General features: G+C 35.8%; 1 protein-coding gene across 2 annotated transcripts in view; it reads left to right on the forward strand.

Moving 5' to 3' along the window:
• Positions 1-2,751: 2,751 nt before the first annotated feature.
• Positions 2,752-23,915, forward strand: part of ZFR (zinc finger RNA binding protein) — a 69,107-nt gene continuing 47,943 nt past the window's right edge. Inside the window, exons 1-5 of one of the 2 annotated variants that reach the window (XM_051969552.1) lie at positions 2,752-3,231; positions 3,559-3,658; positions 20,192-20,474; positions 21,518-21,662; positions 22,992-23,210. In XM_051969552.1, the coding sequence (XP_051825512.1) occupies positions 3,195-3,231; positions 3,559-3,658; positions 20,192-20,474; positions 21,518-21,662; positions 22,992-23,210 (784 nt within the window). In that variant the 5' untranslated portion in view covers positions 2,752-3,194. The remainder of the gene's footprint in view (positions 3,232-3,558; positions 3,659-20,191; positions 20,475-21,517; positions 21,663-22,991; positions 23,211-23,915) is intronic. The other variant, XM_051969551.1, reaches the window with a different exon arrangement.

A 23,915-nucleotide genomic window follows, 5' to 3' on the forward strand; every position in this document is an offset into this window, starting at 1 on the left:
TCCTGGGTACACACTCTTCCCCCTTCCTCCAGAGCCTGATCTCTGCCTCATATAATTCATAACTTCTTTCAAAATTCAATCTGTCCCTTAGCCTAATCTCCCACTCCCCTGCTTTTCTTTTCTTTTTTTTCAGTCCCATCTTTTTTTTTTTTTTTAAATAACTTTTTTATTGACAGAATCCATGCCAGGGTAATTTTTTACAGCATTATCCCTTGCACTCGTTTCTGTTCCAATTTTTCCCCTCCTTCCCTCCACCCCCTCCCCCAGATGGCAAGCAGTCCTTTACATGTTAAATAGGTTACAGCATATTCCCCTGCTTTTCTAATGTCCCTGCTTGGAATTAATCTGTATCTACTTTGTAGAGATTCTACACAGAACATTGTAGACTTTGTGTATTTAATGTTCTTGTACATGTTTTTAAGTTCCTGCTCCAAGTCCCTGCAGGGGTCTGACATGTGAGAGTACAAAATAAATACTTGTTGAATAAATTAATGAGTGAAATGATACTTTTCCTCCATGATGTCTTTCCAATGAGCCTGTTACCTCTTCTCCAAATGATTGGAGGCTGGCTTCTTTGAACTTCTGATTAAACTTCCCATCTAGGCATTCCCCAAAATAAGGAAATCCTAGGTCCTGCCTCTTTTCTAATATGAAGACTTTTCTAAGAGATGGTGATAATCAGAGTCTATGGTTTTGCTTTTATAGTATTTAACATGGCAGAAACTTTCTAGAATACAGAGCATGCCCCTCCCTGGCTTCTACTTCCCTATATGTGTTCTTTCTTTCTGTATTAGAATATAAACTTCTTGAGGGCAGGGACTGGTTTGCCATTGCATTTGTGCTTAGTTCAGTTTTCAGTACATAGTAAATGCTTAATAAGTGATTTTTATTAATTCATCCATTTCTTATTTTTCAGAGTCAACAGCTTAATTAAATAAATCAAGTTGAAGCTGTTCTAATTGTTACCCGAGGACACATTTCTGCCACAAGGAGACAGAGTAGGACTTCCGAACTTAGTATAGTTATCATAGGTTAACTAGAATATTTGATTAATTACAATCTCCTTCTCAGTACATTCTTATGCTATGCTGCATAACAGAACTTATTGTAATGAACAATCTTCATTCCACCCTTTAAATCTCTTTTCAATGATCTTTTAGCTTGTGTTTCACAATTCCACCTATCTGAGTAAACTCCAAATCGAATATGAACTCTTCTAATACAGATTGATTTTTTTTTAAGTATCATTTGGGATGGTCTAAAAAAAAAAAAGCATGGTTGCTTAATAGTAGATATTAATGTGATTTCTTAAAATGAACTTTCAATCAAAGACAAGCAAGGGCACTTCCTATGGAAAATTCATACTTGTATTTTGTAGTGAATCTCCTAGCATTTATCACATCCTAGAGAAGGGACCTAAATGGACAAGCCCCTCCCATATTTTTGCTTTCCTGGTTCACTTGCAAGTTCAGTGAGAGGTGAGTCACATTCACTTTCTAATCCAGTTTTTAACCTCCTAAAACCCACCGGAAGCCAAACATAAAATTGGTGCTACAAGCCTCTATATTAGACAGGTGATTAACAACTGTACAACTGTTTTTTTCCTCCCCTTGCAACTATTTGCAATATCAAACCCCAGTTAGTCTGTGCCTTGAAAACAGATAGCTCATCAAAATTCCGGGCTCATCGAAATTTTCTTAAAAAAAAAAAAAAAAGTACAATTGTAATATCCTGTTGTGGGAGTTATTCTATTTACAGGAACAAAAGAACAACATGCTTTCACTGGAACACCGATAACCTTTGCTTTGGGCAACATTAGTAATCTGGAATACAATGCTATTCATTCTCTAAGAGCACAAAAAAGGAATTAACTTTCTACATTTTATCTTTCTGAAAATGGAAGAAATATCTTTGGAGCACATATTGAGTGGGATGTTATGGACTCTCAGATTTCTACTTTTGAGGGTCATGAGAAGTGGTTTAAAAAAAAAGCAACTGGGACAGTCTTCCTGAACTTGGCATGGGTAGTGAAGATCTTGTGCTATTTTGTTTACAAATAAAGCCCTTAATATCATGGGTAGAGTCTGCTTCACACAACCAACTCAATAGGAAGTTAGGACGAGAGGAAAGGAGGTTAAAGGAGAAGAGCTGGAAGAGGTAAGGAGGGAGATGAATAAATATGAAAGGTTACTAAAAACAGGTATTCAGGAAAGGAGACCACCAGGGGGGGAAGAAGAGAAGTAAACAAGTTAAGGCAGTGGAAATGTTAAAATGGTTAAGAGCAGAGCAAGGGATATGTACGAAGTTTGTGTGATTTCTGGGGGCCGCATGGCTGGGTGGGTGTAGGGGTGGATGGCTGTGGGCGTGATGGTTTGGGAGGGGGGGCGGAAGGCTAAGACGGAACAACGTTTCAGTTATTTTTGGAAGGGTTTTAGTTTCATACCACTTCTCCCACTCTTCTCTTCCTTCAGTCTCTAAAGGGGTTAGAAAAACGTCCAATTCCTAATTCCCCAGTTAAAGAACCGCTGAGACTGAAGCGACAAGGAAGATGCAGAGAGGAAGAGCGAAAAAAAGAGAGGAGTGAAAGAAGATAAGACGAAAGTGAAAATAAGCGAGGATACTTCAAGAGTAGGAAAAGGGGAGGGGGGTAGGGGAGGGGGCGGAAGGAGGGGGAGAAGGGAGCGTAAGCAGAGAAGGGAGAGTAAGGGGAGGAGGAGTAAGGGGTGAAGGAGGAGTAAGGGGAAGGACGAAAGCGGAGGGGGAGTAAAGGGAGGAGAGTAAAGGAGGAAGGAAGAGGAGGAGGAAGAAGAGGAGGAAGGAGGAAAAAGGAGGAGTAAGAGGAGGAGGGTAGAGAAGGGAGAAAAGCCGCAAGGGAAAGAGGAGGAGAAAGGAGGAGAGAAAAAGAGGAATAAGGGGAGGAGGGTAAAGAAGAGAAGCAGGAGGAAGAAGAGAAGGGAGGAAGAGAGAAAAAGAGGAGGAGGGATTGTCAAGAGGAGGAAGAGGAGGAAGAGGAGGAGGAAAACGAAGAGGCAGGGAGAGGAGGTGGAGTGGACTACATCTCCCAGGGTGCCCACGGCCGGTAGCGCCTGCGCAGTGAGAGCAGCGGCGGGTCTGTTCTCCGCCGAGGAGGAGCCGGGTAGAGGAGGGGAGGCAGCGGGTGAGAGTTCAGAGTTCAGCAGCAGCAGCCCGAGCCCATGATTCCCATATGCCCTGTAGTTTCCTTCACCTATGGTGAGTATAATTTACCCCCACCGTGAGCCCCTATCGTCCCTAGCCCTTCTGACGGGGATGGCGAGGTGAGGGGGGGTGGGGAGGCGGGGAGGGGAGGAGGCCTCGGGGTGTGTGTGAGGCGGGAGGAGGGAGGAGGCGGCGGCTGCGGCGGCGGCGGCAGCCTGGGCCCCGCGGGCGAGGGCGGCTTCTCACCCAGCGTGTCTCTCTCTCTCTCTCTCTCTCCCCTCTCCTCTCCGCTCCATCCTCCCTACCCTGTCCGGTGTGTGCGCCCCTTCGTGTCTCCCTCCTCCCGCCATGGGACCCGACTCTCCGCGGCGCCCGCCGCAGTGCCCAGCCGGCTGGGGGAAGATGCCAAAATGGCGACCGGCAACTACTTTGGATTCACCCACAGCGGGGCGGCGGCGGCGGCGGCTGCTGCCCAGTATAGGTAACGGCCCCCTAGTCGTGCTGCGCCCTTGTCCGAGCCTACCCCTCCCGACCCCCATGCCCCGAGCGGCCGAGCCCGAGGAGGAGGGGGAGGAGGAGGAGGGAGAGCGACCGCTGGACCAGGCCTCCATCCGCCGCCCCCACCCCCTCGCCCTCTCAGGGCTCGGGTAGACCCCGGGGTGAAAGAGGCCCCGGGGGAGGCGGAGGACTGAGCCGCGGCTGCAGGCCCACAAACTAAGATGGCCTCCCGCGGCCTGGGCCGGAGTGCGGAGCCGACGAGCGACGGGCGGCCCGGCACCCGGGGAGGAAGCGCCCGCAGACCCCTCCTGTCGCTAGTCTCCTCCTCCGCCTCCTCTCCCAGCTTCCTCCCCTCTCTCCTCCTCTTCCTCTGCATCCTCTCCTCTGCTCCTCCTCTTCTCCTCTCCCTCCTCCTCCTCCTCTTCCCTTTCTCCCCTCCTCCCCCTCTTCTCTTTACCCCTTCCTCTCCATGCCCTCTACTCTTCACCACTTCCTCCCCATTCCTGTTTCTCCATCCCTTCCTCTCTATCCCTTCTTTTCTTCCTCTCTATTCTCTCTTCTCATCATTTCGTCTTCTCCAGCCCTTCTCCTCTTCCTCTCTAGCCCTTCCCTTCACCCTTTCTCTATCTCTTCTCCTCATCATCTCTTCCTTTTTATCCATTCTCTCTCTATTCTCTCTTCTCCTCTTCACCTCTTCTTTTCCATCCCTTCTCTTCACTCCTTCCTCTCTATTCCTTCTCTTCATCCCCTCTTTTTCTCTCACCCCTTCCTTTTCACCCCTTCCTTTCTCTTCGCTTCCTCTCACTCCACCTTCCCTCTCATCCCTCTCTTCTATCTCCTTAATTCCATCTCCTTCACTTTTACTCTTCTCCATCCCCTCCTCACCTCTTTTCTTCACTAGTTCTCTACTCCTTTTCCTTCCTTCCTCCAGTCCTTCTTTTTCCTACTTGCTCTTCCTCCTCTCTCCTTTTCTCCTTTTTCACCTCTTTTCCCATCTCTTCCATTTCCTCCTCTCCCTTTCCTCATTCTTTCTCTTCATTTCTTCTCTATTCCTGATTCTTCTTTCCCCCTACTACCTTCTCTCCATCCCTTCCTCTGTTTTTTCTCTTTTAACCCCTTTATCTTTTCTCCATCCCCTCTTCTTCAAGTGGAGAGAGGACTTTGGGCTAAGGCACCTTGGGAAGTGAGCCAGATCACCTACCAGCCCTTTAAGGAATGGGAAAAGAATAAGACTTTTGAATTTCCCTTAGAACAGTACCTACCTCTCTGCTTTCATCCTCTCCCCATCTTCCCCTTGCCTTGCCATCCTGTTGTGGTGTTGGAGAAGTCAGGGTGGGGGTGAGAATCTGTTGTTTTTCCCTGGTGAATTTTTTTCCCCTTCTTTGGAAACTACTTTGGTGGTCAACTTAATTCTCAGGAATAAAAGATAGTAAGACTGTTAAGTTCTACAACTTGAGACATTTAGGCTTCAATTTATCTGAGACCAAAGAAGTTATCCTAAAAAGTACATAGACCGGAAGTATCAGATCCCACTGAATGCATAAGGTACCTGTATTACAGGAAGTGTGTTTCCAGATAAAATAAGAATCTTCTTTAGTGTTACTGTCTTACCATCTTATTAAACACATGTATAGTGCAAGCATTATAGTACTGAGTCATCGATATATCTGTCATTGTCTATTATTTTAGGAAGATCATTTTAAGGTTTCAGCACCTACAAATAAGGGAATTTTGGTGTGTGCCTCAGGGAGAAAATAGATGCATAGATCTTAATGTAAAGTCACTGAAGGATAGAGATTCAAACTATGGTATCATTGGTATTGGGAACTCTCCTAGGAAAACAAATATTGGTTTCTAAATTTTGTCCTATTCTTTGCATATTTTTTATCTTATCAAAGACCAGCAAAAACCTAAGATTTTCTTCTTTGCCTTTGAAGGAATCTTTTTTAAACTTGTTTTTAAAACATTTTTGAAATCCCATTTGACCACTAAATACAGGAAAAAAAGGCAGTTTTTTCTTTAATTTTTTTTCTATATAAACTCAAAAATAGCCGTTTAAAATATAAACAATTAGACAGCATGGTCTAATTGTTGTAGAGTTGGCCAGGAAGTCAACGATACCTGAGCTTCTAGTGTGACACCTATTACCTGCATAATCCTGAGCAAGTCTCTAAGATTGGCAGTTGCTAGTGTTTATTTGCTTTGATAGAGGAAAGGCCTCGCCAAGAGAGCACTACCAAGATTCAGTTTTTAACACACCTAATAAAATGTAAATACTTGTCAAACATTCTAAATGTCCATAACATTGTGTTAACCTCTTTACCTAATCAGTATCTGAGTAGTGGAAGGAAATTAAAAAAGAAAAAAGAAAAAACTCAAACATGTTACACGATAGCAAATTTTTTTCTTATGTGTCATCTGTTTAAAAACTAGAAAAACTCCATTTGATATAATTGTTGAGAACTGTGATGTTGCTTAGATGGAAATTTTTGAGAGGTATTTGGAACTTCCCTGTTCTTACCTACAAAAGAGGTTTCAGATCAAAATCTGTGGCAGTAAATCAAACTGCCAAGTACTTAGTGTTCTAAAAGAAAAAGAGTATGGCTTTTTTACTGCTTTTATAAAGGAAAAGGCCATTTTTCTGGTGCCTTATCTCATTAGATGCTAATTCTATTGGAATTCTAGTTGTTAATTGATACATTTGATTGGATGAGAGAGCAACTTTTAAAAAAAAGTTTTTCTAAAAAGTTTTGAAGTGGAAATTTGTAGTGTGGGAAGAAAATTCACTTAGGATGTACTTAGCTATTATTTATTTTTGAATATGTTTGCTAGCTTGGAATTCCTAAGATGTTAGGCTAATTCTGTGGAGGACCTTCTATGGAATATGTTTTTATAACCTTGAATAATTAAAAATATGTGACTAAAATTTACCGACCATTTCACATATTAAGTTTATGAGTATCTCACAAAAACAGTACCTTAAATTGTACTTAATATTTGTTCACATTATCAAAATTAGTTAAGACAGCTTGTCTTTTTAATCCTACAATCTGGGAAGCTACAAGATGCAAAGGAAAGTGTGCTAAATTTAGTCAATTTCAAGTTAGTCAATCTCAATTCTGCCACTTATGTGTGTGATCTTGGTCATTTTATTTCTCAAGACTTCAGTTTACTTAATCTGTAAAATAATGGGGATTGAATTAGAGGATCTTTACAGGCCCTTTTTAATTATAAATACACTGATAATGCATAAAAGGAAAATTTCTTGTACTTCACAAGTATTTCTAAATTACACAGTAAATAAAATGCATCTTTATGTAATAATTTCTGGGACAATACCTTAGAAACAAGACAGGAGAATTAATTTGGCTAAGGAAAGAATTATACAAATCACAGTTAATACATTTAGCAATTAAGTCTTCCCTGACATTTATGCCATACTTTCATTAATAGTGATTATGAGACTAAGAAAATAGATGTTCGTACATTCACCCCTTGTCCAACAAGATCAGATCACAGAGGAAAAACTAAACTATTCATATATTCCTTAAGAGTTACATTGCACATTTACATATTTTATGTAGAAACATGGGACATCTATGTATGCTATTATCTTGAAGGATTTTGAATTTAGCAAAATAAAAATATGGAGTTTTAAAATTTTTAGTGCTATTTTAAACTTCTACAGCTTTTGGAACCTCCAGTATAGGTATAACTATACATATACATACATACATACATATATATATACATATGTATGTGTGTATATATATATATGAAGCTTAACCCGCTACTAAGTAATGTTAAATTTTTAAAACTTTGTTCTCATTTTTTCATTCAAAATGTTTACAAATTTTCCTCAATTTCAGGCAAATTGGAGGAGCCTACTCTTACACTTCAGTTTTTTTTTGGCTTAATCTCAGAAGATCTATTGATCAGACATTTACGTTTTTGGATTTAACAATGGGCATAAAAATGCAATCATAAGACAGTAGTTGGTCTAGAGAATTTTCTTTTGGGGGTGAGGGGAACACAATGTAGTCACAGAAAAGTAAAATACAGGGTATATGCAAAATATGTATTTAGTAACAATGGTTGAGGGGAAGGTGATCATTAACAACTAGAAGAATCAAGAAAGGTGTCTTGAAATCAAGAAAGGATATGGCATTTGAACTAGGCCTTGACAAGACCAAGGAGTTGGTTCTAAGGGTGGAGAGTAAGGATGGGGAAAGCATTCCTGGCCTGAGGGACAAAGTTTTCAGGCTTAGAGGTAGAAGATGTAATGTCATACTTGGAAGCAGCAAGTAAAAAAGGAAGCTTGTCTGGCACTTAAGAGTGTGAGGAAGAGAATTATAGGTAAGTAGCCTCCAAAGTTAGGCCAGAACCCGAGTATTAAGAACCTTATCTGCCATACAAAGTGATTGTTATCCTAAACAGTATGGGGAGTCACTGAATAGAGAATTGACTTGGTCATACTTGTGCTTTATAATTAACAGCATGTAATTCTATGGAGAGTAAAGATGTTGGAGGTAGGGGGACCAGTTAAGCTATTGAATAGTTCTGAGGAGAGGCCTAGACTTTTGGTGTTAGTAAAAAAAAAAGTGTGACTATGAGAAATGTTTAGAAAGTAGAATTACCAAGAGTTGGTTACTGATTGGGAGGGGGGTGAATTTGGGTGACATATATTTTCAACATATACTCAAAGGAGTAAAGATTTTGTTTTGAACATATTAATTTTGAGGTGCTTGTGGGATATAAGTGGAAATTTTTAGTATGCAGCTGGACATTATTGGAGAGAGAAAATTTTATTCTATTTGTCACATCTATTTTTAACATTAAAAACAATCCTTGATGTACATAAACACACATATATATGCTTATTCGTGTCCTCTATTTTTGTAATAATTAAACCGATTTGTTAAGCTATGTCACATCCTCACATAATAGAAAAAAATTGTTGCATGTTTTTGCTGATGACATAGTTGCCATCATCAGTCCTATGAAAGAATCATGGAGGACAGGAATAAAAACCAAAGGACTGAAACAGAAAAAAGGGTATAGTCAGAATCTGCAAACTCTACACCAATGAACTTGATTGTGATTCTTGGGAAAATTCTACAATAGATTATTAAAGAAATAGTTGGTAAAAAAAAAACTATAAATGAAGTGTTGATTGCAGAAAATCAGCATGGCTTTATCAAGAACAGGTTATGCTAGACTAACTTTGTTTAATGTTTTAACAGAGTTACTAAATTAGTAGGTGTGAAAATGCTGTGGATATAGGATGTTTTTTTTAGGTTTAAGCAAAGCAAATGTTAAAGTATTCTTATTCTCATGGAAAAAGATGAATCAATGACATAAAATTAGTTTTAGAATTGATTGAATGAACTCAAAAGTAGTCACTATGTTCTATATTAACTTGACAGAAGATTTTCAGTCGAGTGTTTCAGGGACTGTTTTCTGCTCTTTAATATTTTTATTCATAACTTTTTTTTTTTTTTTTTTTTTTTTTTTTTTGCTGAGGCAATTGGGGTAAAGTGATTTGCCCAGGATCACACAGCTAGGAAGTGTTAAGTGTCTACAATTAGATTTGAATTCAAGTCCTCCTGACTTCAGGGCTGGTGTTCTAACCACTGCACAACCTAGCTGCCCTATTCATGACTTAATAAAGGTCTAGATGGCATGCTTATCAAGTTTGTAAGAGACATAGTTCTGAAGAGACATAAGAACACAACAATCAAAATTCAAAAAGATTTTGACAGTCCAGAGGAGCTCTTAACTTCTTTTTGAGTCATATGGACCCGTTCCTAAAGTCTGGTGAAACCTATGGACTCCTTTTCAAAGAAATATTTTAAAATGCATATTAACTACAAAGGAAACCAATTACATTGAAATTCAGTTATCAGTATATTTTAAAAAGCAAAACAAATTCATGTACTTGAGGAAAAAACCCTTGGGCTAGAGCTTTGAGCTAAATCTTATAAGCTGAAATTCAGTAGAATAAGTAAACATCCCAAGTTTAGGTTTGGTAGAAGCCATAGTTAGGTAGTATTTTTAGTGAAAAGGGTCCTACAATTTTTAGTATATCACAGATCCAGTATAAATCAGCTGTTCATGATGGCAGCTTCCAAAGTCAAACCTTGGAGTAGCATTTATAGACTCATACTTTATAGGAATACAAAAGTAATAATATATCCTTTAAGGGAGACCATGATCAGACCATTTTTTTTTCTCAATAGTATTTTATTTTTCTAAATACATGCAAAGATAATTTCCAACATTTGTTTTTGTTGGGCTTTGTTTCAAATTTTTCTCCCTTCCTTAATTTCCCCTTCCCCTAGGTAGCAAGCAGTCTGATATAGGTTAAATATATGCAATCCTTTTAAACCTATTTTCATATTTGTCATGTGGTGGAAGAAAAATCAGACCACAAGGGGAAAAGCCAAAAGAAAGAAAGAGCAGACCAAAAAAAAGGTGAAAATGATATTCTTCGATTCACATTCATTTCCCTAGTTCTCTTTCTGGATGCAGATGACATTTTTCATCCCAAGTAAGATCTCTTCTAAAACATCATATTCAGATCTGAGGACCACAGTTTTAAAAGAACATTGAGAAGCTGAAGAACATCTAGAGGAGTTACAACCAAGACAATTAAATACCTTGAGTACACATCAAGAAAGTGAGCGAGTAGACTGGAGTTGAAAAAGAGAAGACTTCAGGGAAGATAGTATAACTTTCTTCCCAGTAATCAAAGGACTCTGAAAGAGGAATTGAAGCTGGGGTTTTATTGGCTGCAGGAGCAGGAGTGATAGGCAAAAGCTGAAGGCTAATTTGGGCTTGTTAGGAAAAACTTGGCAACCAGAAAATTGAATTGTTCACCTTTGGATTGTAGAGAGAGGTTGTTCCTCCTCATTGAAATTTTTTGGACAGAAGCTGGTTGGCCACATTTATTGAAGCTTCTGTTCAGGTGGAAGTTGAACAAATGACTTATGAGGTCCCATTCAACACTAAAACGCTGTGACTTTCAGTTTATTTTTTCCCCTTTCTAACATTAAAAAACAACTTTTGAGTAGAAATTCCTTTACATTCACATTTGTTATTTTTAAGCCTTTAAAAAATATATAGTGAGGACTAACTGACAAAAATACGAAGAAAACTTGGATGGCAATCTGCTAGAAATTAAATGTAAATCAGTACTTCACATTATACACCAATGCATGTGTGATCAAAATATAAGAGGTCATGGGGAAGAAGATTTCGTTACATTTGATAAAAAAGGAGCACGTAAGAGAAGACAGACAATTTATATAAAATTTAAAAACAAATTTAAAATTTACAAACAAATCTAATTAGTAAAAATGAGAAGGGAGACATATGGGGGGGATCTTTGCAAAAGTATGATAAAAGATATTATATCTAAGATATACAAGGAACTAATTCAAATTTATAAGAATGAATCATTTCACATTAGATACATGATCAAAGAATAAGTAATTTTCAAAGGGAAGAAATTAGATCACTGATAATTATGAAATGCAAATTAAAGCAACTTTGACCTTCTACTTCATGCCTTTTAGATAGACATTCTTTTTTTTTTTTTTTTTTTTTTGCTGAGGCAATTGGGATAAAGTGACTTGCCCAAGATCACATAGCTAGGAAGTGTTAAATGTGTGAGGACAGTTGAATTCAGGTCCTCCTGACTTAAAAGGTAATGCTTTATTCCTGCACCACTTAGCTGCCTGCTAGATTGACATTCAAAAGAGAATAATAATTGTTGAATATATACTTTGGAATATAGAGTAAATAGTGACATAGCTATAAGCATATAACTATAATATATTTTAATTTTCTGGACAGTTCCAGAATGCTTTTCAGAATGACTAAACCAAGTCATAGCATCAATCAATAGTGCATGCAAATATTTATAGCACCTCTTTTCTTTTTTAAATTTTATTTTATTAAAGCTTTTTATTTACAAAACATATGCATGGGTAATTTTTTTAACATTGACCCTTGCAAAGCCTTTTGTTCCAAACTTTCCTCTCCTACTCCCCCTCCCCTTTTTCCCCTGTACTAGCTAGCAGGTAATCCAATACATGTTAAATATGTTAAAATGTATGTTAAATCCAATATATGTATACATATTTATACAGTTATCTTGCTTATAGCACCTCTTTCAAAGCCAAAAATTGGAAAGGAGTTTCCTTTTGGAGAATGTCTGAACAAATTGTGATATACCAATGTAAAATACCATTATTTTGCCATATGAAATTATAAAATGGACAGTTTCAGAGGAAAAAGGGAAGATTTACGAAATGATAAATAGGATTATAATCACATTGAGGAAAAACAACTTTGAAAAACTTTACAATTCATGAACAGTGATAAACTACCCATTGAAAAGAATCAAGATAAAACAATAGCTCACTTGTGTTATGAACTTAACATGCAGAAAGAAAAATATGATTTTAGAATTGGCGAGGCTACTGTGGACATGCACTTTACAGGATTATATAGCTATACATTAAGCCCTTTTTTTTCCTTCCAGTTTTTTAAGAAGGCAATCCTCAATTGAGTTGGGGAAGAAAAGTGAAGAGGATAGAGTAACAAAAATAATTCTTAATTGGAAAAAATAAGCAATTTTTTAAAAATCAAAGAAAGAGAATATATAGAGAAATAAATAGCTTTGAATAGTGGATAGAAAGCTATCCTTGAAAATGGGAAGACCTGCATTCAGATTCCCTCTTTGATATATTGGTTTTTTAAGTGTGGACTAGCAACTTAACTTCTTTCTCAGTTGTCTAAGTCAAGAGTTGTCAGACATGTAGCAAATGTAACTGGGAACACAGCCAAATGGGAGTGTGATTTGAACCAGATTAAAATGTTAATTAGAAAAATATTTAATAAATATTAATAGAATAGAATATAATGTTAATATGTAGTTTTCTATACAGGTCCATAGGATTCCTCATGTATCTGAAGGGAACCCATAATTACTATTTGAGATTGACATGAATAGTTTAGGCAAATCCCTGACACTTAAATTGCCTTAAAGATGCATACTTCATCTGGTTCATAAGAGAGAATTTGCTTAATTCTGATAATCCTTGTGCCATGGAAATAATAGATGTAGTCATTATTCCCATGAAAACATACATCTTTCTAATTGTACAAATATGTTTACATATATTGGATTTAATATATGTTTTATATGTAATCACACATATTTGATTACTTGCCATCTAGGGCAGTGGGTCGGAGGAAGGAGGGGAAAATTTGAACACAAAGATATGTAAGGATCAATGTTGAAAAATCATCTTTTTGTAAGTTTTGAAAATAAATAGCTTTAATAATGAAAAGAAAGAAAAGAAAACATACATCTTTCATAGAGTAGTAGTATTCTTTGTGAATGAATTTATAGTTCTAAGGAACACATCCTGATGTAAAGTGAAAAGCTTTTTTGTTATATAAATAATTTGTTTATAATAATGAGTTTTGGAAAACACTCAAAAGTGTTCTACAAGTTTAGATAACCAGAAGACACAGTCATATATAGAAAAGGATAGTTTTAAGTAGGGGGGGTAAATCAACCTTAATTTGAGTCCTTAGTCAGGACCAGCATTTTACTTTTCACTGACAACATAATGGCCTGAATTCAAATCCTACCTTTTCTCCTCTTCTACTTATTCTTAATAAATCATGAGAGAGTTCATTTGCAATCATTAGCACTCAGTTTCCTTATTTATAAAATTGGAGATTTGGACTAAATGATCTCGAAAGTCTTTTCTAATTTTAACACAAATCCTACTTGTTCTTTTGTCTCACACATATAATTTGGTATGAATAGTATTGTTTTTTTCAAACACATGTTCAAGAAAGTTGTCTTTAAAAATTACCTCTTGGTAGGAATTTTAACGTGTATTTCGTAGAATGTGCTCTCATTGGACCATACTGAAACATATTAGATGATTTTTTACCATAAGCAGATTTTTTTTTTGGTAGTCATCACTTGAAATCCAGTCCAGCCAGTTGAAAATGACATTTCTTGATTCTTAAGATAACTGTAAAGGACAAAATGGGCTTCAGTTTTTCTCTTTGAATTACTAAGATTCAGTGAGTTCAGTTGTGTTGATTAGTGAATGGGCTTTTTTTAAGATGATGTAAGGGTTTTTAACTATAAAGAATAAGAGTAATGTGAGTAAGATAGTTTTGTAAACTTGATCATTAACTTTGAAATTTGACAAAGCCAGATGAACTGGTTTGGGAAATCATGTTGATGGAAATTTACTGGCCTTACAAATGATCTACAAAGTGGAATTCTGAGTAATGCAAGACTTTTAAGAGAGCTTTGTACTTTTGAGAAATGCTAAATATAGTTTCATAAAAACAAAGTTAATAATATGTTAAATATACATTGTTTTGAGATTTAGTTGGTATGATCTATTGCCAATTAAATTTTTTATTTGAAGAAATATTTTCCTTAAGAAGCAGGTAAACCTGTTTCTCAATCTTCACTCAGCCCATTAAGGTAAAAATAGTCATAAGAAACTTCTATTTGTTTTACTAGAGTAGTTGATAAAGTTTCCAGAAGATTTTAGGTGAATTCATGGATGCCAATTATAGCAGGAAATTAGGAACATTTTAATCATCAGTAATGCACCTTCTGTGGTTGTCCCCAAATTGTCCTTTGATACCACAGTTAAGGGAGAAAATAAAGGACTTGATGCATTATATAGTATATGTCTGACTATATTTCTTAGTCTCATGCCACATATGTCACTTTGTACAGACCAAATAAAATTTAAAGAATCATTTCAAATTTAAAGTCTTCTCATATGTCAATTTTGAGAGGGTGAGAATTATTTTAGAGATTAAATAAAGTTACAAGATTATAGTTGATGAAACATTGAACTTTTAAGGATAGGAAGATTAGGAATAACTTTTTAAATTCTAAAATTACTGATCTACATGTTTGATTTAAATAGCTTTCCTGATTCATTTGAGTTTTTGTTTAAATGTAGAAAAGGCCTACTTTAAAATTCTACACTGGTGCTTCATGAAGGTGATTTGAAATTTTCAAAGGCTATATTAGTCTTCTTGATCTTACTAAAGTGGAAAGCTATTGACTACAGTTTGGATGATGGAACTGATATGCTTTTCTTCAGAGGATAATCCTGACTTTGGAGAAGCTCAATTACAAGATGATTTTTATATTACGTTCCAGAGGTATCAACATTATGACCCACAACACTTTTGAGTGTGGTCCAAAGCCAGATAAAAATGCAGCTGGGAAATTAATCAGTATGTGAGTTTCTAAGTCAGTATGAGGACTAGGTATTATGTATAGTTTAGTGGTCCCCAATTCTATTTGAATTTGACACCACTGTTGTAGACTATGAAGAAATAAATTCAATTAATGAGTTTGAGTAAGAAAAAAGTGTTTTTTCTTGAAACACAATAGTGTTATAATGGACCTGAGGTAAATGATGAAAGTCTGATCTTTTTGAGTTTACCTGAGAAAATAATATATTCAGTTCACATTTTGCTGTTTCAGTTTTAAAAGTTGGCCTGTACCATAGAACTGGGTTACAAATAGTTAAAATAGGCTAAAAGCAGTCTTTTTTAAAATATTAATCATTGATTATGTAGTAGAGAAGGGATTAAAAATTTGACATTAAATTAGGAGCTGTACCATAATTGATAGAGTTTAAGACCTGGTTTTAAATATTTAAATATTGTCTCTGAAACATTGGCATTGTGATCCTGAACAAGTTACTTCCTTTTTATTACTTTAGAGCTTAGGGTCTTGGCAGCTTTCTACAACTCTTAAGATGTAAGTTTTAGAGAAGATGGGTAAGCATTTCTCATCTCCGAGTTCCCTATTTCACTAAAATTACAGGCCCAACTTTTAACTCTATGCTTAGCTATATAATTTGCAATTTTCCCGTTATTAAATAATGATTTTAATTCAGTTACAGTTAATTAGCAAGCATTTATCAATCGTGTGCCAAGCATCGTCAGTTGCTGATGATGTGAAGACAAAAATGAAATTATCTTTACCTTCAAGAAGTTCGGAGAAGCAAATTCATGTAGAACAAAAATAGAAGCAAAATCATATGCACTATACATATTATATATTATTTGATTGTAAAGCAAGTGAGAGCCATTGGATCAGGGGAATGACAGCAGACCTGTGCTTTAGGAAATGATTAACACCTATGTAGAATATGATTAGAAAGACAATTAGTTTACAGTTGTAGTAGTTTAAAAGAGAGGTTATGACAGCTTGAATTAGTGGTGGCTATGAGGGGGAAAGAGATAGTGAGGGATAGTGGATAGTCAAAGTAAAAGATGATAAAATTGTGAGCCTTGGATAGTGCAAAGATAGTGCATAGAAATAAAGTTAGGAAGAGGGATGGGATTAAATAGCCTTTGGACTTGTTGAATCTAAGATGATTCTGAGATATACATTTAGATATATCCAATAAGCCATTGATAGTGTAGAATTGGAGTTAAAGAGAATAGAGATGTATTTGTAGATTTTGAGAGTTTCGTGCATAGACAGAATTAAACTCATGGGAGCTAATGAGATCATTGAGAGAACATAGCTTTAACTCAAAAGTAGAGACTGAGTTCAGTTGTTTGATAAACAGAAAAACTTCTGGAGGAAGAGGATGGGTCAGCAGTGTCAAATGTTAACAAAGGATGAATGAGAAAAAGCCATTGGATCTAATTAAAATATTGTTAACTATGGAGAAAAGAGTTTCATTGAGTGGAGTTGAAACTACATTCAAGGAGTTGAGAAATGAGACAAAGTAAGTAATTTTGCTCTTGGGATGAAGACAGTTTTTCTGAGAGTGTATCTGTGAACAAGAAAAGGAGAGATAGATAGGATGTTGGGAGAAGAAATTGGATTAAGTGAATATTTTATAAAGCTAGAGGAGACCTGGATATATTTATAGGCAGCAGGGAATTGGCAAATAAGAAGTTGAAGATGACAAATTAATACAGTTGTAATAATCCAGTGGAAGGTCTGTTCCAGATGGATATAATTAAGACAAAAATAATTGGGGCTTACTATCAAAGAGCTTACATTTTACTTGGGCTTTGAAGTAGGTATTTATGTGTAAAGTCAAAGTACTTCCAGGATGGAGATTGTACTAAAAAGGAGAAGAGAGTATTTAGGAAGGCATTTAGGAAGTTGTTATCTGAGATAACAACTTTGACAAAAGATAAAAGATTTTTAAGCTGAAATGAAATTGTATTACAGGAATAGAAAATAGTTCATATGAATGTTGGAGGTTGGATGTAGAATGTCAGTTCAGAGAATAGGGAGCCCAATTTGTTTGGAATGTGGGTAAAGGGAAGTGATGTGAAATAAGCCTGAAGCTATATTTATTAGTAGACAAACTGTGTTTTGTTAGTTAAAGGATCATTCATGAGCATAAGAAATTAATTATATTCTAAAACTTAGGCAGTTAGAATTCAGCTTATTTCCCATAAAAATAAATAGCTATATTCTCAGACTACAAAACTTGGGATGTTACGGACATATAATGTATTTGTGAGGAAAAATTGAGTGCTTTCCTTCTGCCATTTTAGGAATAAAAAGTCTCTTAGCAACAATAGATACGTATCGTTTCCTGCTGTAGTAGCTGCCTAACTCTCTACAATACACATATATTAGCTTTCCAAAGAAAATTAGTTCATGGGACAGACCAGCAGTATAGGACATTTGTAAGTAAGCTTAGTGGAATATGGACCATAGCCAGAATATACAGGAGGCAAAGAATAGGGCTGAAACTGAGTCCCAGAACTGGGAATGAATTAGATTGACTGAAGCCAGCAGTTAAGATTTAGAGCTAGATTCATAGGTTTGAAAGGAAGTTGTTGATAGGTGTAGAGGTCCCATTCTAGGGTTTTTCCATCTTTACCATTCTTCCTCTTATCTTGGTATTTATAATGATAATTTATTTTGTAATTGGCTGTTAATATCTTAAGTGTAGACTCAAAATTAGCTGATGTTAAAGAGTAAAAGGTAAGGACGACAAAAGTTTTGTGAGAGTTTTTTTAAACTATATTTAGGGAAAAGAAGAGAACTAAGGAACGGTAAGACCCAATCAAGATGAAAGGGTTAAATGAAAGGATAGATAAAAGCTAGCCATGGATAATGTTCTGTCATATCCCAAGATACTGAAAGAACTGGTAGGTGTCTTTGAGCTACTGTTACTGATCTTAAAAAGAATGTGATGAGAGAAAGTGCTGCAGAACTGGCAAATACTTTTTTAATTTTTTTAAAGGGAAGAGTGAATCTGCCAGCAAACTTGGGTTTGATTTCTGGCAAGGTTCTAGAAAATTTTCATTACAGGGATGCAAAATGAATATGTAAAAAAGAGTCTTTGATCATAAAAAGCCAGAATGGTGTGGACATGAAGAGACCATCTGGATTAATCTCATTTTAGACCAGCAAATCAGAGAAATCGTAGGAATAGTTTGCTTAGATTTTAGCAAAGCATATGACAAATCTTTCATACTTATGGGTAAGATAAAGATGTGGCACAAAGGCAGTTTGCTGGTTTTGGCAATGGTGTAACAGCTTGACTCATAAGGGAGTCATTGACTGTTAGATGTCAACTTTGAAGGAGTCTTTAATGGAAACAGCATGGCATTATGCTTGCATTATTATTGCCTTAGGGACAAGTATTAGTTGGCATATTTATCAGATTTGTACATAACACAGTTGAGAGGAATAGCCAACATATTGACATTTTAGATGATGGAATCAGGATCAAAATTATTTCAGTCAAAACCAGGAGATTAATTTAAACAAGGCTAGTTTGTAAAATCTCACATTTGGTTGTCTTTATATTCCTAGTACTTAACAGTGCCTAACATGGTACATCTTCTTCCCCTCCCCCCAGGCAATTGGGATTAAGTGACTTGCCCAGGACCACACAGCTAGGAAGTGTTAAGTGTCTGAGACCTACAACACATGTAGGTTTTAATTGAATTAATTTAGATTCTGGAAAAATCAAATTCAAGTGCAAGATGACAGAGTGGCTAGGTAGTATTTTATAGTATCAAAGACTTAAGAAGATAAAAGTATATAGATAAACTAAAGTATGTCTAGAAGAAAGTAACTAGAATAGCATAAGCACTGATAAAGTACCAGATAAGAATTGATTAAAGTAGCTGGTAATATTTAACTGGAATAAAAAAAAGTTGTTGTGGGAAGGGGATATGATTGGTAGTCAACTCTTTTTAAGTATGTGAAAACCTGTCATGGCTTTCTCTGCTGGGCAGAAGTAAATAAAAGCAATGTGTTGAAGTCTCTTGAGAGGTGGAATCAGCTTTGACATAAGGGAAAAAACTGTTAGAATTGACCAAAAAACTAAAGGCCTTCTGTCAGTAAGAGCATTGTGAATATCATAAGCTTTATTATTTTTTTTAATGGGATTCAAGCTAATTCTATAATCGGTGAAAATGCCCGGTTTTAAATAATTTAGCATAAGACTAGTAATATAGACTGAAGTACATTTTGTTCATTAGACTTAGCAAAAGCTAGTAAAAGTCAGTAATGGATAGATATTTTAAAATGATGGATAAAGATGTTGGGCTCAGTAAAAGAAGTTTGTCATGAGAAATGAGTCCTAAACACTCCACTATTGTAGGTGTCTGGCTGAATTAGTAGTTCCACTCCAATTTAATTATGTTGGAGAAGACTTCAGATTGTTCTTAGACCAGTATAGAGCTGGAGAATCCTATCAAAGCGAGCAGAGGAAAATGTTTTGTTTTGGTTATTTTAGTGTTCTAATGTATTGTAGCTCAAGATACAGTAAAAAGCATCTAATTCTCCAGGCTATCTAGATCATATGAGGCTAGGGCCAGAGACAAAAATATTTTTAAAGAAAATCTGAACCAGAAGCAGCTTGGTTCAAATTGACTATGCCTTAATTCCCACTGTTTTCATTCTGCTTTCTTCTTAACCTCCTTCTTGCTCCAGGACTAATAAACTAATTCCAGCTCAACCTTGCTGTGATATAGATTACAATGAACATTGGAAGGAAAAATGGAAATTTAGAAACAATATCAATAATCTTAATCTATCTGAACCACTATATCATAAACAGTCCAGAAGAAACACTGCTGAAAAACAAAAAAACTACCTAGAATATTAAATATTTTGTTTTAATTTTTATGCCTTTAAGATTAGTAGAGCTTTTATTATATAGCCAAGAAAAGTGTTTTCAACCTCAGATTTCTTCTATATATTGCATTTTTTAATCCTAATTTCTTAGTATAGATTTTCTCACTCCATTATCAGAAGCAGTTGCTTCTTAATATATCATATGAATTGAACTTGGGTTAAAGGTTCTAGAACAATGTGTAGTATTTTATAGTATAATACCACATTTCTACACTTTATATGATTCATGCTACTGTTTTATTTAAATATGTTGAGGTGAAGAATTAATATTAAATGGTATTAAATTTATTTTTTCATTCTGTAACATAGCCAGCAGCCAGCTTCGGGTGTAGCCTACTCTCATCCAACTACAGTTGCTAGCTACACTGTCCATCAGGCTCCAGTAGCTGCTCATACAGTTACTGCTGCCTATGCACCAGCAGCCGCCACAGTTGCAGTTGCCAGGCCTGCTCCAGTAGCTGTTGCAGCTGCTGCAACAGCTGCTGCTTATGGAGGTTACCCCACCGCCCATACAGCAACAGACTATGGTTATACCCAGAGGCAACAAGAAGCTCCCCCTCCACCACCTCCAGCCACTACACAGAATTACCAGGTAAGAAAAATGATGCTTTTGAATATTGGACAAGAAGAATTGAAAAGGTCTTTAATAAGACAACTAATTTAGCTCCAGGGACTATTATTATCTTAAAAATCATTAGAGATATAAACACTGGAAGCCATTGAAGAGGTTTGTAAAAATCTATTCTGCTTTAATTTAAAGACATTGTTCAGTTTTATGTGTACATAAGGAACAGTAAGTGAAAATCTTTTATGTATTTGAAAACAAACACTAGGTTGCCATTTAGCCTTCTATTTAACATAACCAAGCCAAAACCTCTGGAATTTCTTCTGATAAGCTTAATTTTCCATATCTTGGTTAATTTCAATCTCTCATTGAGACCTTTTCTACTTCTTTTTAAAGAATGCTACAAGAAATATGTAAATCATGCATTATATTTGCTATCAAGTATTTGAAAGTATATTGTTAATAACTGATTTTTCATTTCTATGCACAGATTTTATTTTTTACTTTAGGAAGCTGTAGTCTTGATCTGCCCCAATACATAAATTAAGAAAAAAAATCACAAAAGAAACTTTGCCAAAAGTAGCTATAATAAGAATCTCAAAGAATTTTCTACATTCTGAAAAGGAATATTTATTAAATTGATGGGAAGAGGGAGTGAGTGAGCACTGTATATGTTTTAGAAAAATGATTTGTATTTGCATCATTACATAAATAGTAACAACAACAAAACCCTTTAGATTGTTCACAAATTTTCATTATGTTTCTATAGGAGATGATTAAATTGTTAGACCGCAAATCTATATAAGTATTAATTCATGTATACTGGATAGTAAAATTTGACTTGTAGTCATTTTGTTTTTTCTAAGACCAAATCCTCATGGAGAGGTCTAATATTGGTAAATTTAATGCTGAATTCAGTTCCATAGTATTACAATAAGCTTCCTTTTATACTCATTTTCTTTTCTTTCATCAGTATTTTCTTGTAAACTCTGTCCCTTATTTCATCACTACTTTTTTGAGTATTTGCTTATGACAAGATTTTCTTAAATTCATTTTTTACATTTTTAAAGGATTCATACTCATATGTGAGATCTACTGCCCCAGCTGTGGCTTATGACAGTAAGCAGTACTATCAACAACCAACAGCAACTGCCGCTGCTGTAGCTGCTGCTGCTCAGCCTCAGCCTTCTGTTGCTGAATCCTACTACCAGACAGGTGGGTTGTGTTCAGATAACTTATTCAGTGTGTAAAGCATTGTACTCTGTATAATTTGTTGGGAACTCTAACTTTATCTGTGAAAAGGTCTGGTTTTTAATTCCATGAAGCCCACTTGTTTTGAAATGTTATCACAGAAGACATGACTTGAGGGTCCAAATTGGCAACTTCTAATCTGACTTATCTCACTTCTGTAAATATCTAAGATACAGAAAGGAGACAGTGGCTGACTTTTAGCCATGCTCTTTTTCCTTATTGAAAATAAATATATGAGAATAACAACTGAAACATTAGCTGCTACTATGATTATTCATTTAGGGACCCTTTTGGCAATGTTTTGTTAGTTCCTATTTTATGGATCTCATGTTTTAAGTTATTTTTTTCCTTCCCAACACAGATTTACTCAAATTGCAAATATAATTCTAGTGGTTTACATTATTGTCCACAGCAGAAACTGACTTTCTCCAAATGAGTGTGCCTCTCTGGAAACTGGGAAGTAATATTGGTCTAAATGTATAGAAATTTGGTTTCTGGCTTTAAAAACATTTTGGTTAGCTTTTATTTTGCTAAAATGTTCTTTTGCAAAATGATACCGTTTCTAATAAGAATATCTCTGTAGTTGTGGAATTACAATGTGGGTTACTAGAGACTAGCTGTGCTATCTAATCCAACCTGTACTTGGAATAGGAATTCCCAGTAAGTATATCTTAAACTTTTGCTTAGTGATCTTTTTTGAGGCTGAATTCTTTACTTCTGGAGTGAAGCCCATTAAACTTTTGAAATAGCTATAAATGGTTAGAACTTTTTTCCAGAAATAGAACCTAACACTACTTTATGCAACTTCATTCCTTCCCAGTTCTCTTAGAGGCCTGTCAAATCAAATCTTAATTCCCTTTCTACATGATAGCCTTTCAGATACATAGACAAACCTGTAATGTAACCTTTTAAGTTTTTTTCCGAGGTAAATATTGCAGGTGCTTCAACCTACTGTTAACATTGTTATTTGCTTCTTCATTATTCTTGTTACTTTATTCCATACTCAAAGCAATTTGCCAAAGTATTCTTCTTAAAATGTTTCTTGAATAGTACTTATGAGGCAGAGTATATATAGTAGGGCTGTAATTTCCTTTGTTCTGGCCATTTCTCCTAATTCAGCCTAATATTGCATTAGCCTTCTCACTTATTTTTTATTAGTATTTAGATGGTGGATAGAGGAAGACTGCTTCTTGTGGTAATTAACATAAGATCTTTTAATTATTGAGCATGCTCATGTTTTCACAGTTATAGTGATTATAATTATCTAACATCCCCCTTTCTCCTTCTGTTTAGCTCCTAAAGCAGGCTATAGCCAAGGTGCAACTCAGTATACTCAAGCCCAGCAAACTCGGCAAGTGACAGCCATAAAACCAGCCACACCAAGTCCAGCAACGACTACTTTCTCCATATATCCTGTATCATCCACTGTACAACCAGTAGCAGCTGCAGCCACTGTAGTGCCATCCTATACCCAGAGTGCTACTTACAGTACCACTGCAGTTACTTATTCTGGTAAGTATGGTAATACGATCTTTTTTAAATAAAAGATTAAGCAAATCTAAATCTTTTGTTAGATATCACAGATAAATGTGTTCATGAGATAGTGTTCTGCTATAGAAATCAATAGTAAAGGTAATAAATAAAAGGTTTTAGTGATAGTGTTATAAATTGTGATGGAATAAAACTCTGCAGTAAGAGAAGAGTTCAAAGACTGATTATGGTGACTAGATATCAAAAATTGCTTCTTTCATTCTTTCTTTTATTAATGGTAGACAGCTACATAGATCTGGAAAACTATGGGAGGAAAAAAAAACTTAAGCTATTGTGTTGCCAAGGGAGGGGAAGGTATTTGAAAGAATAATAGTTATCATTATGGGGAAAGGAGGTAGAAACTAGGTGGTGAATAGATGAAATAACATAAGAATGTGAAATAATTAGTTTTTTTTTTAACTTTTTATTTTTAAAACATGCATAGATGGTTTTTTTCAACATTCATCTTTGAAAATGTTGTGTTCCAAATTTTTTTCTCCCTCTCTTCCCCTCACACTCTTCCCCTAGATGGCAAATAATCTAATATATGTTAAACATAGTGCACTAGTCTTGTATCTAGATTTTAAACATCTTGCTTTACTGAGTCATTCGTCCTGTTTTATTTTTGCCTAAATTGAGCATCTAGATGGGGCAGTGGATAGAGTGCTGGGCCTGAAGTCAGATCTG

Source organism: Antechinus flavipes, chromosome 1 (assembly GCF_016432865.1).
Source record: "Antechinus flavipes isolate AdamAnt ecotype Samford, QLD, Australia chromosome 1, AdamAnt_v2, whole genome shotgun sequence".
NCBI lineage: Eukaryota > Metazoa > Chordata > Mammalia > Dasyuromorphia > Dasyuridae > Antechinus > Antechinus flavipes.